Source organism: Procambarus clarkii, chromosome 28 (genome assembly GCF_040958095.1).
Source record: "Procambarus clarkii isolate CNS0578487 chromosome 28, FALCON_Pclarkii_2.0, whole genome shotgun sequence".
NCBI lineage: Eukaryota > Metazoa > Arthropoda > Malacostraca > Decapoda > Cambaridae > Procambarus > Procambarus clarkii.
In genome coordinates, this window is record NC_091177.1 from 45,526,846 (window position 1) to 45,543,007 (window position 16,162).

Sequence of the window (16,162 nt, forward strand, 5' to 3'; positions counted from 1 at the left end):
ATAGTAATGTTGAGCCTAGTTGTATCTTTATGGTAATGTTGAGCATAGTTGTATCTTATGGTAATGTTGGGCCTAGTAGTATCTTTATGGATATGTTGAACCTTTTCGTATCTTTATGGTAATTTTGGACCTAGAAATATCTTTACGGTAATGTTGGGCCTAGTTGTATCATCATGATAATGTTGGGTCTCGTTGTATCGTTATAGTAATGTTGGTCCCAGTAGTATCTTTAAGGGAATGTTTTACCTAGTAATATCTTAATGGTAATGCTGAGCCTAGTATTATCTTTATGGACATGTTGGACCTAGTTGTATCTATATGGTAAGGTTGGGCCTAGTAGTATCTTTATGGTAATGTTGGACCTAGTAGTACTTACCTGGTTGTACTTACTTAGTTGTGCTTGCGGGGGTTGATCTCTGGCTCTTTGGTCACGCCTCTCAACTGTCAATCAACTAATGTACATTTTACTGAGCCTACTGGGCTCTATCATATCCACACTTGAAGCTGTGTATGGAGTCAGCCTCCACTACATCACTTCTTAATGTATTCCATTTGTCTACTACTCTGACACTGAAAAAATTCTTTCTAACGTCTCTGTTCTGCCAAACGTCATTTGGGCACTCAGTTTCCACCTGTGTCCCCCTAGTGTGTGTGCCCCTTGTGGTAAATAGCCTGTCTTTATCTACCTTATCAATTCCATTGAGAATCTTGTATGTGGTGATCATATCCCTTCTAACTCTTCTGTCTTCCAGTGACGTGAGGTTTAATTCCCGTAGTCTCTCCTCGTAGCTCATGCTCTTCAGTCTGGCCTGAAGGCAAACCTTTGAACCTTTTCCATTTTAGTCTTATGCTTGACTAGATATAGACTCCATGCTGGAGCCGCATACTACAGGATTGGTCTGACATAGCTGGTATACAATGATCTGAAAGATTCCTTACACAAGTTTCTAAAGACCGTTTTAATGTTCGCCAACCTGGTATATGCCGCTGATGTTATCCTCTTGAAATGAGTTTCAGGGGACTCGTCTGGCGTGATATCAACCTCCAGGTCTTTCTCTCTCTCAGACACTTGAAGGATTTCATCTCCCAACTGGTACCTTGTATCTGGTCTCTTGCTCCCTACACCTTTCTTCATTACATTGCATATGCTTGGGCTAAAGTCTAACAACCATTTGTTCGACCATTCCTGCAGCTTGTCCAGGTCTTCTTGAAGCCTCAAGCAGTCCTCCTTTGTCTTAATCCTTCTCATAATTTTCCTTCTCATAATTTTCCTTCTCATAATTTTCCTTCTCATTAGTAGTATCTCTGTGGTAATGTTGGACCTAATATTATCTTCATGGTAATATTGGACCTAATATTATCTTCATGGTAATGTTGGACCTAATATTATCTTCATGGTAATGTTGGACCAAATATTATCTTCATGGTAATGTTAGGCCTAGTAGTATCTGTATGGTAATGTTGGGCCTAGTAGTATCTGTATAGTAATGTTGGGCCTAGTAGTATCTGTATGGTTATGTTGGGCCTAGTAGTATCTGTATGGTTATGTTGGGCCTAGTAGTATCTGTATGGTTATGTTGGGCCTAGTAGTATCTGTATGGTAATGTTGGGCCTAGTAGTATCTGTATGGTTATGTTGGGCCTAGTAGTATCTGTATGGTAATGTTGGGCCTAGTAGTATCTGTATGGTAATGTTGGGCCTAGTAGTATCTGTATGGTAATATTGGGCCTAATAGTATATATATTGTAATGTACAAATAAGTTATAAATACTATTGTCAGATAATAATAAAATTGGAGACGTATCTTTCTATTACTTACAATTACTTAGTATTAACACTATTTGGGTTTTGTATTGAGACTGTATGAGTGCTGTATTGACACTATATGGGTGTTGTATTGACACTATATGAGTGTTGTATTGACACTATATGGGTGTTGTATTGACACTATATGGGTGTTGTATTGACACTATATGGGTGTTGTATTGACACTATATGGGTGTTGTATTGACACTATATGAGTGCTGTATTGACACTATATGGGTGTTGTATTGACACTATATGAGTGTTGTATTGACACTATATGGGTGTTGTATTGACACTATATGGGTGTTGTATTGACACTATATGAGTGCTGTATTGACACTATATGGGTGTTGTATTGACACTATATGGGTGTTGTATTGACACTATATGGGTGCTGTATTGACACTATATGAGTGCTGTATTGACACTATATGGGTGTTGTATTGACACTATATGGGTGTTGTATTGACACTATATGGGTGTTGTATTGACACTATATGGGTGTTGTATTGACACTATATGGGTGTTGTATTGACACTATATGGGTGTTGTATTGACACTATATGGGTGTTGTATTGACACTATATGGGTGTTGTATTGACACTATATGGGTGTTGTATTGACACTATATGGGTGTTGTATTGACTCTATATGGGTGTTGTATTGACACTATATGGGTGTTGTATTGACACTATATGGGTGTTGTATTGAGAGACATCGACGATGGGCAAGTGAGGCTGTGTCGTGTCACTAAAGTGTTGCCTCACTACACCCGCTCTCGTGGTCACTACACCCGCTCTCGTGGTCACTACACCCGCTCTCGTGGTCACTACACCCGCTCTCGTGGTCACTACACCCGCTCTCGTGGTCACTACACCCGCTCTCGTGGTCACTACACCCGCTCTCGTGGTCACTACTCCCGCTCTCGTGGTCACTACACACACTCTCGTGGTCACTACACACACTCTCGTGGTCACTACACCCGCTTTCGTGGTCACTACACCCGCTCTCGTGGTCACTACACCCGCTCTCGTGGTCACTACTCCCGCTCTCGTGGTCACTACACCCGCTCTCGTGGTCACTACACCCGCTCTCGTGGTCACTACACCCGCTCTCGTGGTCACTACTCCCGCTCTCGTGGTCACTACATACACTCTCGTGGTCACTACACACACTCTCGTGGTCACTACACCCGCTCTCGTGGTCACTACACCCGCTCTCGTGGTCACTACACCCGCTCTCGTGGTCACTACACCCGCTCTCGTGGTCACTACACCCGCTCTCGTGGTCACTACACCCGCTCTCGTGGTCACTACATCCGCTCTCGTGGTCACTACACCCGCTCTCGTGGTCACTACACCCGTTCTCGTGGTCACTACACCCGCTCTCGTGGTCACTACACCCGCTCTCGAGGTCACTACACCCGCTCTCGTGGTCACTACACCCGCTCTCGTGGTCACTACACCCGCTCTCGTGGTCACTACACCCGCTCTCGTGGTCACTACACACGCTCTCGTGGTCACTACATACGCTCTCGTGGTCACTACACACACTCTCGTGGTCACTACACCCGCTCTCGTGGTCACTACACCCGTTCTCGTGGTCACTACACAAACTCTCGTGGTCACTACACCCGCTCTCGTGGTCACTACACCCGCTCTCGTGGTCACTACACCCGCTCTCGTGGTCACTACACCCGCTCTCGTGGTCACTACACACACTCTCGTGGTCACTACTCCCGCTCTCGTGGTCACTACACACACTCTCGTGGTCACTACTCCCGCTCTCGTAGTCACTACACACACTCTCGTGGTCACTACTCCCGCTCTCGTGGTCACTACACACGCTCTCGTGGTCACTACACCCGCTCTCGTGGTCACTACACACGCTCTCGTGGTCACTACACACGCTCTCGTGGTCACTACACACGCTCTCGTGGTCACTACTCCCGCTCTCGTAGTCACTACACACTCGTGGTCACTACTCCCGCTCTCGTAGTCACTACACACGCTCTCGTGGTCATTACACACGCTCTCGTGGTCACTACACACGCTCTCGTGGTCACTACACCCGCTCTCGTGGTCACTACTCCCGCTCTCGTGGTCACTACACACACTCTCGTGGTCACTACACACATTCTCGTGGTCACTACACACACTCTCGTGGTCACTACACACATTCTCGTGGTCACTACACACACTCTCGTGGTCACTACACACATTCTCGTGGTCACTACACAAACTCTCGTGGTCACTACACACATTCTCGTGGTCACTACACACGCTCTCGTGGTCACTACACACATTTTCGTGGTCACTACACACACTCTCGTGGTCACTACACACATTCTCGTGGTCACTACACAAACTCTCGTGGTCACTACACACACTCTCGTGGTCACTACACACACTCTCGTGGTCACTACTCCCGCTCTCGTGGTCACTACACACGCTCTCGTGGTCACTACACACGCTCTCCTGGTCACTACACACGCTCTCGTGGTCACTACACACGCTCTCCTGGTCACTACACACGCTCTTGTGGTCACTACACCCGCTCTCGTGGTCACTACACCCGCTCTCGTGGTCACTACACCCGCTCTCGTGGTCACTACACACGCTCTCCTGGTCACTACACACGCTCTCGTGGTCACTACTCCCGCTCTCGTGGTCACTACTCCCGCTCTCGTGGTCACTACTCCCGCTCTCGTTACTATAAACTACGCCATGATCGTGCCTGGTACTCCAACTCTTGTGTCCTACTTGACGAAGGTATATATATGTATATCTTTGGCGTTTATAGGGAGAGAATAATGAGAAAAGGGAATATTAATTTATATATACCAATAATAAAAAAAAACTCATTGTTCCATTAACAGTTAATATTCCCATAGAATCCTCACTAATCTTCCTTAACTCCGGGAGTCTGAGGATAATTATGTGATAATTAAGTATATCTTAATGTATTGCAACGTTGGATCACTAACTAGCATGACAGGGAGGGTGATTTTCTTTGTTATCATTCAAGTTGGATACGAGGCCAAAATTTTCGTCTAAGTTAGTCAGCTAAATAAGAACCTGTACCTGTAACTTATGACAGTTTATGTGATGCTTCTCTATAATAGATTTTGCTACAATTGTGTAAAATGATCGTTAAAGGAGGCCAAGTGAAGTGGGTCATCAGGAGCCGATCAAGTGATACACACTTGTGAAAAATGACAAACTGGGTCACCATCAAAACTGGTTTGTGAGTCATATCTATACTTTGTCTCGACGACTCAGATGATATTGATGGTGTTAGTCGATCTTTGTCTCCGTCGAGTACACCGTGAGAGGAGCAAGGCTCTTCCTAGGCTCAGGACCAATATCTTCCTCGCTGGTTATCCGGGAATATCAACCAATTCACGTGTAAACCTGACGAGTTTACCTATCTTCGACAGTGGGGATGGATTTACTCCCCAAGGTGAGCCTTGTGTAGGTCCTGTGCCTTAACTAAGGAGACACCAGAGGCACGTCAGGAACCCTGCTGTCGGAAGAGGTCGTGTTTCTTAGTAAGAAGGCGCAGGAGATGACACAGACACGACAGGTCAGGTGCGGGCGTCGTCGAGGCTGGCAAATCTGTACCTACACGACCAGCGGGTGTCGATGTCGTGGATGGGGATGATCTCCTCGGACGGCTTCTCCGACGCCAGCTCCTCCCGCACCTGCGGCCACACGAGCAGTGGAGAAAATACAGAATTAGTTTCTTGACGACCGAAATGTTACAGTTCATATCTACATTTATTGGCTAAAGGCATTACTCAGAATTATTTGTCAGCATTTACCTATCTCTCTTTTTTGTCTTTTTTTTTTAATCCCACATTTTTTGTGTGTAAAACTTTAAAAAGCAAATAATGTTTTAATTATTTCTCAACTCAAAAGTCCGGGGTGTTGTGTTTGTAATTTTTGAGTGTTGTGCCCAACACCTGCCCGGGTGTTGTGCCCGACACCTGCCCGGGTGTTGTACCCAACACCTGCCCGGGGGCCGTGCCCAACATCTGCCCGGGTGTTGTACCCAACACCTGCCCGGGGGCCGTGCCCAACATCTGCCCGGGTGTTGTACCCAACACCTGCCCGGGGGCCGTGCCCAACATCTGCCCGGGTGTTATGCCCAACACCTGCCTGGAGTAGTAGGGATGACACGCCAGCGTCCTTTTTTACCAGGCAAAGAGGACGCTAGAGTGTCAGGGGTTCTAGGTAAACTCTACGGTCAATTTTCGTTTTTTTTTCAAAATCACGTATTTTTCAAAGACCAATTTCAGATTAAGCAATCTTAGAAGTTTGTTAACGTTTCTTATGGGGAAAATGATTTTCAAGATTTTAGAAGTTTGTTAAGGTTTCTTATGGGGAAATAGTTTCCGGGATTTTAGAAGTTTGCTAAGAGTTCTTATAGGGAAAATAATTTCAGAGATCATAGAAGTTTTGTTAAGGAAAACAGTAAGGTTTAGGTTTATATGCATTTACGGCTGTTTCACGGCAATATTATTCAGAGACCATTTGTGGACCAATTCTCTTCAGAGTCAATTTAAGACCGAAAACTGGTCAGAGACCAGTTTAAGCTCAAATTTCATCATAGTCCAGTTTAGGCCTGAAACTTCATCAGAGTCCAGTTTATACCCAAAAATAATCAGAGTCCAATTAATGACAGAAAATCAGTCGGAGACCAGTTCATGCCGAAAATTCATCAAAGTCCGGTTGTAGACAGAAACTCGTCAGTTCATTTTAAGCCTGAAAAATTAACAGAGTCCAGTTTATACCGAAAATTCGTCAGAGTCCACTTTGTACCTGAAAATATTCAGAGTCCGGTTGTTAACCAAAATTATTCAGAGTCCACTGTGTAAGCAAAATTCGTCAGAGTCCAGTTAAAGATCCAAATTAACAGAGTCCATTTTATTCCCAAAAATCCCCAGAGTTTGGTAATGAACATAAATTAGCCAGAGTCCAGTTTGTTCCCGAAAATATTCAGTCCTGTAATCTAAGAAAATTAGTCAGTCTAATTCATTATCGAAAATTAGTCCCCTAAAGACTGAAAAATGATCAAAGATCACTTTTAAACTAAAATAATTCAGAGTTTACTGACACCAGCATTCTTAAAGAGATCTTATGGAGGAAATTCAAATATTATCAGAGTCCAATTGAGACCCAAAAATATGACAGAGACCATTTCCAGACCAAAATTTGTTAGAGACTGCATTTCACTACAAACAGCCCAATGTTAGCCCATTTCTAAACAGTCATTTTTCAGACGTAGTAAATCAAATTCAGTCAGTAAGCAAGTTCTAGTTCCTGTCCCTGCCTTAGTTTCCTGTCTTATATTCAATACTAACAGTCCAATCCCCCGGAAATTTTAAACAATCCTTTTTCAGACGTAGTAAATCAAATCAATTCAGTAAGCAAGCTCCAGGTCATGTCCTCAGCCTAAGTTTATTTCTGTAACTTCTTTACTAACAGACTAATTTCCCTAAAATTTATCCCCACGGTATTTTAGACATAGTACAATACGCCAATTTAGTTACTGAGCTCCAGCTTTTGTCCCCCTCCCTATTTCCCTCTCGTATCTTTGTTATTGACCAATCAGTTTTCCTGAAATTTAAACCCGCAAAACTTCTAGCTGAGTAAGTAAAGATATCACATTTACCGAGCTCCAGCTCTTGTCATCCGCCTCGGCTCTATCTCATATCTTCGTTAAGAACCCATCAATTCTCCTGAAATCTAAACCCACTGTATTTCAGACATAGTAAATAAGAACCAAATAATTATCGAGCTCCAGCTCATGTCCCCCACCTTAGTTCGCTCCTTTAAATTCACTACTATCAGTCCAAATCCCCAGAGATTTAACCCCCCAACTACATTTTCTACATTTTCCCTAACTAAGTTTAGTTGAGAATATGACTATGTTTTTAGTTGATTTGCGAATGATTTTAGTTAAATAACGTTAAGAAAAGAATGTCTTGGTACATTTGATTTTCAGAATATGTAAGAGAATACGGTGAACACAGAGAACATGTGGGGAACATGACAAAAGAACAAAGAAAACATGTAAGTGAAGGTGATGAACACAGTGAACATGCAAGGAATATGAACTTACAGAGAACATGATAAGGAGCATAGAGGTATAAAGAATGAACACTGAATATGTGAAGAAACATGCTAAGAACACTGAGAACATGAATAATGAGTATAAAAGTTGTACAGAGAACATAAGATGAACATGAAAACATGATAAAAGAATACAGTGAGCATACGGGGAAAATTAAAAAAACATAGAAAAATGAAGAAAACTGGTGAAAAATATTACCTGAACATGCTGTGAACATTTGCAGAACATGGAGTGAATACAGAAAACATAGAAGAAAATGCGAAGAACAGTGAATATAGAGAAAATATACAAATACAGTAGGATTATTGAAGGTCTGGATAAGTTGGGAAATGGGAGAGATGAAGGGGAGGTAAGGGATGAGATGGTAAGGGGGAGTAGGGGGTGAGGGCGAAATGAAGAGTGAAAGGGCGTTGGGGAAGGTAAGGGGTAAGGTAAGTTGGGTAAGGGTTGAGAAGGTAAGGGAGGGAAAGGGTAAGGTGTTATTTTTAACCGTGTGATTATTGCTTACTTGGGTAAACAAAGGGTAAAGAAAGTAGGTAATATGTAACCGTTTGAATATTAGTACGTTGGTGATTAGTTACATAGCTAAGTACAAAAAGGGTATTAAAGGATATGATGTTTACTTTGATAGACTGGAGAGGAACTTGATCTGAAATAATTTTGATGAACATTGAACTAAGGTGGAGAACATGAGTTGGAACTCGGTAATTTGCTTTTGATTTAATTACAGGGGGGGGGGGGGGGGGGGTCTAAAAATGTAGTTGGGGGTTTAAATCTCTGGGGATTTGGACTGGTAGGAGTGAATTTAAAGGAGCGAAATAAGGTGGGGGACATGAGCTGGAGCTCGGTAATTACTTGGTTCTTATTTACTAGGTCAGAAATACAGTGGTGTTTAGATTTCAGGAGAATTGATGAGTTATTAACGAAGATATGAAATAGAGCTGAGGCGGATGACAAGAGCTGGAATGTAATATCTTTACTTACTCAGTTAGAAGTTTTGCGGGTTTAAATTTCAGGAAAACTGATTGGTCAATAACAAAGATACGAGAGGGAAATAGGGAGGGGGACAAAAGCTGGAGCTCAGTAACTAAATTGGCGTATTGTACTATGTCTAAAATACCGTGGGGATAAATTTTAGGGAAATTAGTCTGTTAGTAAAGAAGTTACGGGGATAAACTAAGGCTGAGGACAGGAGCTGGAGCTTGCTTACTGAATTGATTTGATTTACTATGTCTGAAAAATATCTGTTTAAATTTCAGGGGATTAGACTGTTACTAGTGAATATAAGACAGGAAACTAAGGCAGGGACAAGAGCTAGAACTTGCTTACTGAATTGATTTGATTTACTACATCTGAAAAATGACTAAAATTTCAGGGGGATTGGACTGTTAGTATTGAATATAAGACAGGAAACTAAGGCAGGGACAGGAACTAGAACTTGCTTACTGACTGAATTTGATTTATTACGTCTGAAAAATGACTGTTTAGAAATGGGCTAGCATTGGGCTGTTTGTAGCGAAATGCAGTCTCTAACAAATTTTGGTCTGGAAATAGTATGTCATAATTTGGGTCTCAATTGGACTCTGATAATATTTGAATTTCCTCCATAAGAACTCTTTAAGAATGCTGGTGTCAGTAAACTCTGAATTATTTTAGTTTAAAAGTGAACTCTGACTATTTTTCGTTCTTTAGGGGACTCTGTTAAAATTTGGTCTTCTATGGACTCTGCCTAATTTTCGGTAATGAATTGGACTGACTAATTTTCGTAGATTACAGGACTGAATATTTTCGGGAACACACTGGACTCTGGCTAATTTTTGGTCTTTACCGAACTCTGGTAATTTTGGGGAATAAAATGGACTCTTGTTAATTTGGATCTATTACTGGATTCTGACAAATTTTGCTTACAAAGTGGAGTAATATCTGAATAATTTACGTTAACAACTGGACTCTGATTATTTTTGGGTATAAACTGGACTCCGATGAAATTTGAGCTTAAACTGGTCTTGACTAATTTTCGGTCTTAAATGGACTCCGAAGAAAATTGATCCAAACAGCCATAAATGCATATAAAACTGAAACTTACTCTTTTCCTTAACAAAACTTCTATGATATCTTGAAATTATTTTCCCCATAAGAACTCTTAACTAACTTTTAAAATCTCGGAAATTATTTTCCTCATAAGAAACCTTAGCAAACTTCTAAAATCTTGGAAATTATTTTCCTAATAAGAACTCTTACCAAACTTCTAAGATTGCTTAATCTGAAATTGGTCTTTGAAAAATACACGATTTTGGAAAAAAACAAAAATTGACCGTAGAGTTTACCTAGAACCCCTGACACTCCAGCTTCCCTTTTTTCCTGAAAAAAAGGGACGCTGGCGTGTCATCCCTACTATTGCCTGGGTGTTATGCCCAACACCTGCCCAGGTGTTATGCTCAACACCTGCCCGGGTGTCGTGCCCCCAACTGTTACAGAACAAAGGTGCTAAAGAGTAAAGTATTGACAACAGACTCCTGAAACACGTGCACATAACAGTTAGCACCTCGGGTGTCTCTACACCTGCTGAATATTTGATGAGAAACGCTGTGAAACATTTGTTGCTAAAAAGCAAAGCACACACACACAATTGTGTGTGCTTTGCTTTTTGTCAGAGTGTCAGAGTGGTTGTCAACACACACACAATTGTGTGTGTGTGTTGGTCCAGATGGGATATCACCATGGGTATTAAAAGAGTGTGCAGAGGCACTCTGCTTGCCACTCTCCATAGTGTATAGTAGATCACTAGAGACGTGAGACCTACCAGAAATATGGAAGGCGGCTATAAGGACAAAGCGCCAACATGGATTCAGAGAGTATAAATCTTGCTTGACTGGCTTAATAGAATTCCACGACCAGGTGACAAAGATTAAGCAAGAAAGAGAAGGCTGGGCGGACTGCATTTTCTTGGATTGACGGAAAGCCTTTGACTCAGTACTGCATAAAAGGCTGGTACATAAGCTGGAGAGACAGGCAGGTGTAGCTGGGAAGGTGCTCCAGTGGATAAGGGAGTACCTGAGCAATAGGAAGCAGAGAGTTACGGTGAGGAGTGAGACCTCAGATTGGTGTGAAGTCACCAGTGGAGTCCCACAGGGCTCTGTACTCGGTCCTATCTTGTTTCTGATATATGTAAATGATCTCCTGGAGGGTATAGATTCATTTCTCAATGTTTGCGGACGATGCCAAAATTATGAGAAAGATTAAGACAGAGAAGGACTGCTTGGGGCTTCAAGAAGACCTAGACAAGCTGAATGAATGGTCAAACAAATGGTTGATAGAGTTTAACCCAAGAAAATGTAATGTAATGAAGAAAGGTGTTTGGAGCAGGAGGCCAGATACAAGGAATCATCTGGGAGATGAAATACTTCAAGAGTACGAGAAAGAAAAAGACTTGGGGGTTGATATAACGCCAGACCTGTCTCCTGAAGCCCATATCAAGAGGATAACATCAGCGGCATATGCCAGGCTGGCCAACATAAGAACGACATTCAAAAACTTGTGGAAGGAATCATTCAGAACTTTGTATACCATATATGTTAGGCCAAGCCTGGAGTATGCAGCCCCAGCATGGAGTCCATATCTAGTCAAGGATAAGACCAAACTGGAAAAGGTTCAAAGGTTTGCCACCAGACTAGTAGCCGAGCTGAGAGGTATGAGCTATGAGGTGAGATTAAGGGAATTAAACCTCACTTCGCTGGAAGACAGAAGAGTTAGGGGGGACGTGATCACCACATTCAAGATTCTCAAGGGAATTGATAGGGTAGATAAAGACAGTCTATTTAACACAAGGGGCACACGCACTAGGGGACACAGGTGGAAACTGAGTGCCCAAATGAGCCACAGAGTTATTAGAAAGAACTTTTTTAGTGTCAGAGTGGTTGTCAAATGGAATGTATTAAGGGGTGATGTGGTGGAGGCTGACTCCATACACAGTTTCATGTGTAGATATGATAGAGCCCAAAAGGCTCAGGAACCTGTACACTTGTTGAGAGGCGGGACCAAAGAGCTAAAGCTCAACCCCCACAAGCACAACTAGGTGAGTACACAACATCTTGTTGATTAACTCAACAAGAGGTTCCAGGAGGTCTTCACAGTAGAACATGGTGAGGTCACTGCGCTAGGAGAGGGAACAGTAAACCAGGCGGCCTTGGAAGGGCTCGAAATTACGAGAGATGAGGTCAAGAGACATCTGTTGGATCTGGATGTGAGAAAGGCTGTTGGTCAAGATGGGATATCACCATGGGTATTGAAAGAGTGTGCAGAGGCACTCTGCTTGCTACTCTCCATAGTGTATAGTAGGTCACTGGAGACGGAAGAAATACCAGAAATATGGAAGGTGGTTAATGTGGTCCCAATATACAAGAAGGGTGACAGACAAGAGGCACTGAACTACAGGCCAGTGTGCTTAACTTGTATACCATGAAAAGTGATGGAGAAGATCGTGAGAAAAAATCTAGTAACACATCTGGAGAGAAGGGACTTCGTGACAAATTGCCAACATGGGTTCAGGGAGGGTAAATCTTGCCTTACTGGCTTTATAGAATTCTACGATCAGGTGACAAAGATTAAGCAAGAAAGAGAAGGCTGGGCAGACTGCATTTTTTTGTACTGTTGGAAAGCCTTTGATACAGTCCCCCATAAGAGGCTGGTACATAAGCTGGAGAGACCGGCAGGAGTAACTGGTAAAGTGCTCCAGCGGATAATTGAATACCTAAGCAATAGGAAGCAAAGTGTTACAGTGAGGGGTTAGACCTTAGATAGGCGTGAAGTCACCAGTGGATTCCTACAAGGCTCTGTACTCGGTCCTATCCTGTTTCTGATATATATGAACGATCTCCCGGAGGTTATAGACTCACTCCTCTCAATGTTTGCTGACGATGCCAAAATTATGAGAAGTATTAAGACAGAGGAGGACTGCTTGAGGCTTCAAGAAGACCAAGACAAACTAAAGGAATGGTCGAACAAATGGTTGTTAGAGTTTAACCCAAGCAAATGTAATGTAATGAAGATTGGTGTAGGGAGCAGGAGGCCAGTTACAAGGTATCATTTGGGAGATGAAATTCTAAACAAATCAGAGAGAGAGAAAGACCTGGGGGTTGATATCACGCCAGACCTGTCCCCTGAAGCCCATATGAAGAGGATAACATCAGCAGCATATGCCAGGTTGGCTAACATAATAACGGCATTTAGACACTTGTACAAGGAATCATTCAGAACTTTGTATACCACCTATGTCAGACCAATCCTGGAGTATGCAGCCCAGCATGGAGTCCATATCTAATCAAGCATAAGACCAAACTGGAAAAAGTTCAAAGGTTTGCCACCAAACTAGTACCCGGGCTGAGAGGTATGAGCTACGAGGAGAGACTACAGGAATTAAATCTCACGTCACTGGAAGACAGAAGAGTTAGGGGGGATATGATCACCACATACTAGATTCTCAGAGAAACCGACAGGGTAGATAAAGAAAGGCTATTTAACACGAGGGGCACACGCACTAGGGGACACAGGTGGAAACTGAGTACCCAAATGAGCCACGGAGATATTAGAAAGAATTTTTTTAGTGTCAGAGTAGCAGAGTAGTTGACAAATGGAATGCATTAGGAAGTGATGTGGTGGAGGCTGACTCCATACACAGTTTCAAGCGCAGATATGATAGAGCCCTATAGGCTTAGGAACCTTTACACCAGTTGATTGACAGTTGAGAGGCGGGACCAAAGAGCCATAGCTCAACCCCCGCAAGCAGAAATAGGCGAGTACAAATAGGTGAGTACACACACATGCACGCGCGCGCGCACACACACACACACACACACACACACAGACAAGGGGTCTGGTAGCTGAGTGGACAGCGCGCAGGACTCGTAATTCTGTGACTCGGGTTCGATTCCCGGACCAGGCAGAAACAAATGGGCAAAGTTTCTTTCATCCTGAATGTCCCTGTTACCTAGCAATAAATAGGTACCTGGGAGTTAGACAGCTGTTACGAAGCTGCTTCCTGGGTGTGTGTGTGTGGGGGAGGGGGAAACAATAGCTGGTAGTTAGTAACAGTTGATTAACAATTGAGAGGCGGGCCAAAGCTCAACCCCTGCAAGCTCAACTAGGTGCTTACAATTAGGTGAATACACACACACTCACACACACACACAGTCATTGCTGTAAACAACCGATAGCTAGAAAGGCGGGATCCAAGAGTCAATGCTCGATCCTGCAAGCACATATAGGTGAGTACATATAGGTGAGTACACACTCACCTGAACCCAGGGTTCAGTCCTTGGACCTATACTGTTTCTGATATATGTAAACGATCTCCCAGAGGGTATAGATCTCACAATTTGCTGATGATGCAGAAATTATGAGGAGGATTAAGATGGAGGAAGATAGGAGGAGGCTACAAGATGACCTAGACAGACTGAATGAATGGTCCAACAAATGGCTACTAAAGTTCAACCCTTGAAATGCAAAGTAATGAAACTAGGCGGTGGAAACAGGAGGCCAGACACAGGATACAGAATAGGAGATGAAGTACTTCATGAAACAGAGAGAAAGATCTAGGAGTTGATATCACACCAAACCTGTCTCCTGAAGCCCACATAAAAAGAATTATGTCTGCGGCATATGCGAGGCTGGCTAACATCTAAACAGCCTTCAGGAACCTATGTAAGGAATCATTCAGAATCTTGTATACCACATATGTAAGACCAATCCTGGAGTATGCAGCCCCAGCATGGAGCCCGTACCTTGTCAAGCACAAGACAATGCTGGAAAAAGTTCAGAGGTATGCCACTAGAGTAGTCCCAGAACAAAGAGGCATGAGTTATAAGGAAAGGCTGTAGGAAATGCAACTTACGACACTGGAAGACAGGGGAGTAAGGGGAGACATGATCACTACATACAAATATCCTCAGAGGAATTGACAGGGTAGACAAGGATAAACTATTCAATACTGGTGGTACGTGAACAAGGAGACACAGGTGGAAACTGAGTACCGAAATTAGCCACAGGGACATTGGAAAGAACTTTTCCAGTGTCAGAGTAGTTAACAGGTAGAATGCATTAGGCAGCGATGTGGTGGAGGCTGACTCCATACACAGTATCAAATGCTGATATGATGGAGCACAGTAGGCTCAGGAACCTATACATCAGTTGAGTGACTGTTGAGAGGCGGGATCAAAGAGCCAGAGCTCAACCCCAGCAGGCACAAATAGGCGGGTACAAATAGGCGAGTACACACATACACCCACACACACAAGTCGAGTCGAGTCAGCTGTCGAGGGAGGTTCGCGGGTTCGCGCTCTACGATATTCGCCAATATTTTTGGATTAATTAAGGCTACAGTGACAGATCACAGATCAAGGGGTATCACAAAGTGTATAACCGCTGCACATAGGAAAGAAAAATACAGTGCTATCACTAGAACTTTGTGTTAAACAGTGATCATTCACCAGACAGGCCAAGGGGGAGGGCCACGAGGCTTTGTTTACATATTGGACTCTAGTGATCAGTGGTACAGTAAATTAGTGAACTGTAACACAACATACACAACTATACAGTGATTGACTCCAGAGCTTTGTGTTAGATAGAGAAGAACCGCCATCACCAATCTACTGGAACTTAGTGAATCACCACGTGGGAAGCGACGACGGATCACCTCGTCATCTAGACATTATCCTTATTCATCTAGTTGTGTGAGCGGGAGGCTGACAGGTAGGTACCCCTCTCTGGTCAACTATTCAGGTGTACAGAGTGAGGTAAAATATTATCGAATTCTTGTTCAGTATATCATACATATATAAAATCTCAAAGTGGCTCATTTGGGTAGAGATTGACTCTTATGGGACCCTCGTGACACACGCACGCACACAGGCACGCACGCATGTGCATGTACATATGCACACACACACGCACGCACACGCATAAACACACATACACACACACACACACACTAGGGGCCTGGTGGATAGCGTGCAGTACTCGTAATTCTGTGGCGCGGGTTCGATTCCCGCACCAGGCAGAAACAAATGGGCAAAGTTTCTTTCACCCTCAATGTCCCTGTTACCTATCAGTAAATAGGTACCTGGGAGTTGGTCAGCTGTCACGGACTGCTTCCTGGGGGGGGAGGAATAGTTAGTAAACAGTTGATTGACAGTTGAGAGGCGGGCCGAATGAGCAAAGATCA

At 43.3% G+C, this 16,162-nt stretch overlaps 2 protein-coding genes across 2 annotated transcripts in view; both read right to left on the reverse strand.

Annotated features, from left to right (window-relative positions):
- Nucleotides 1-2,556: 2,556 nt before the first annotated feature.
- On the reverse strand, nucleotides 2,557-5,061 carry LOC123755127 (dentin sialophosphoprotein-like). Its single transcript, XM_069332759.1, has 3 exons — nucleotides 5,030-5,061; nucleotides 4,152-4,593; nucleotides 2,557-3,402 (listed from the first exon to the last, which is right to left on the reverse strand). The coding sequence occupies exons 1-3, from the start codon at nucleotides 5,059-5,061 to the stop codon at nucleotides 2,557-2,559; spliced, it is 1,320 nt and encodes a 439-aa protein (XP_069188860.1).
- A 304-nt stretch (nucleotides 5,062-5,365) lies between these two features.
- The window catches only part of LOC123755128 (dipeptidase 1-like), a 648,930-nt gene continuing 638,133 nt past the window's right edge, over nucleotides 5,366-16,162 (reverse strand). The window contains exon 9 of the mRNA XM_069332760.1: nucleotides 5,366-5,509. Within this exon, the coding sequence (XP_069188861.1) occupies nucleotides 5,393-5,509 (117 nt within the window). The 3' untranslated portion in view covers nucleotides 5,366-5,392. The remainder of the gene's footprint in view (nucleotides 5,510-16,162) is intronic.

What these genes read in the sequence shown, in the direction of transcription:
- LOC123755127 (XM_069332759.1), bottom strand. Translation starts at nt 5,061, where the DNA reads ATGACTCACAAACCAGTTTTGATGGTGACCCA. An exon ending in CCAGTTTTGATGGTGACCCA is followed by an intron (nt 4,594 to 5,029) that starts GTTTGTCATTTT and finishes TAAACGCCAAAG; the next exon opens with ATATACATATATATACCTTC. An exon ending in TGTGTAGTGACCACGAGAAT is followed by an intron (nt 3,403 to 4,151) that starts GTGTGTAGTGAC and finishes AGTGACCACGAG; the next exon opens with AACGGGTGTAGTGACCACGA.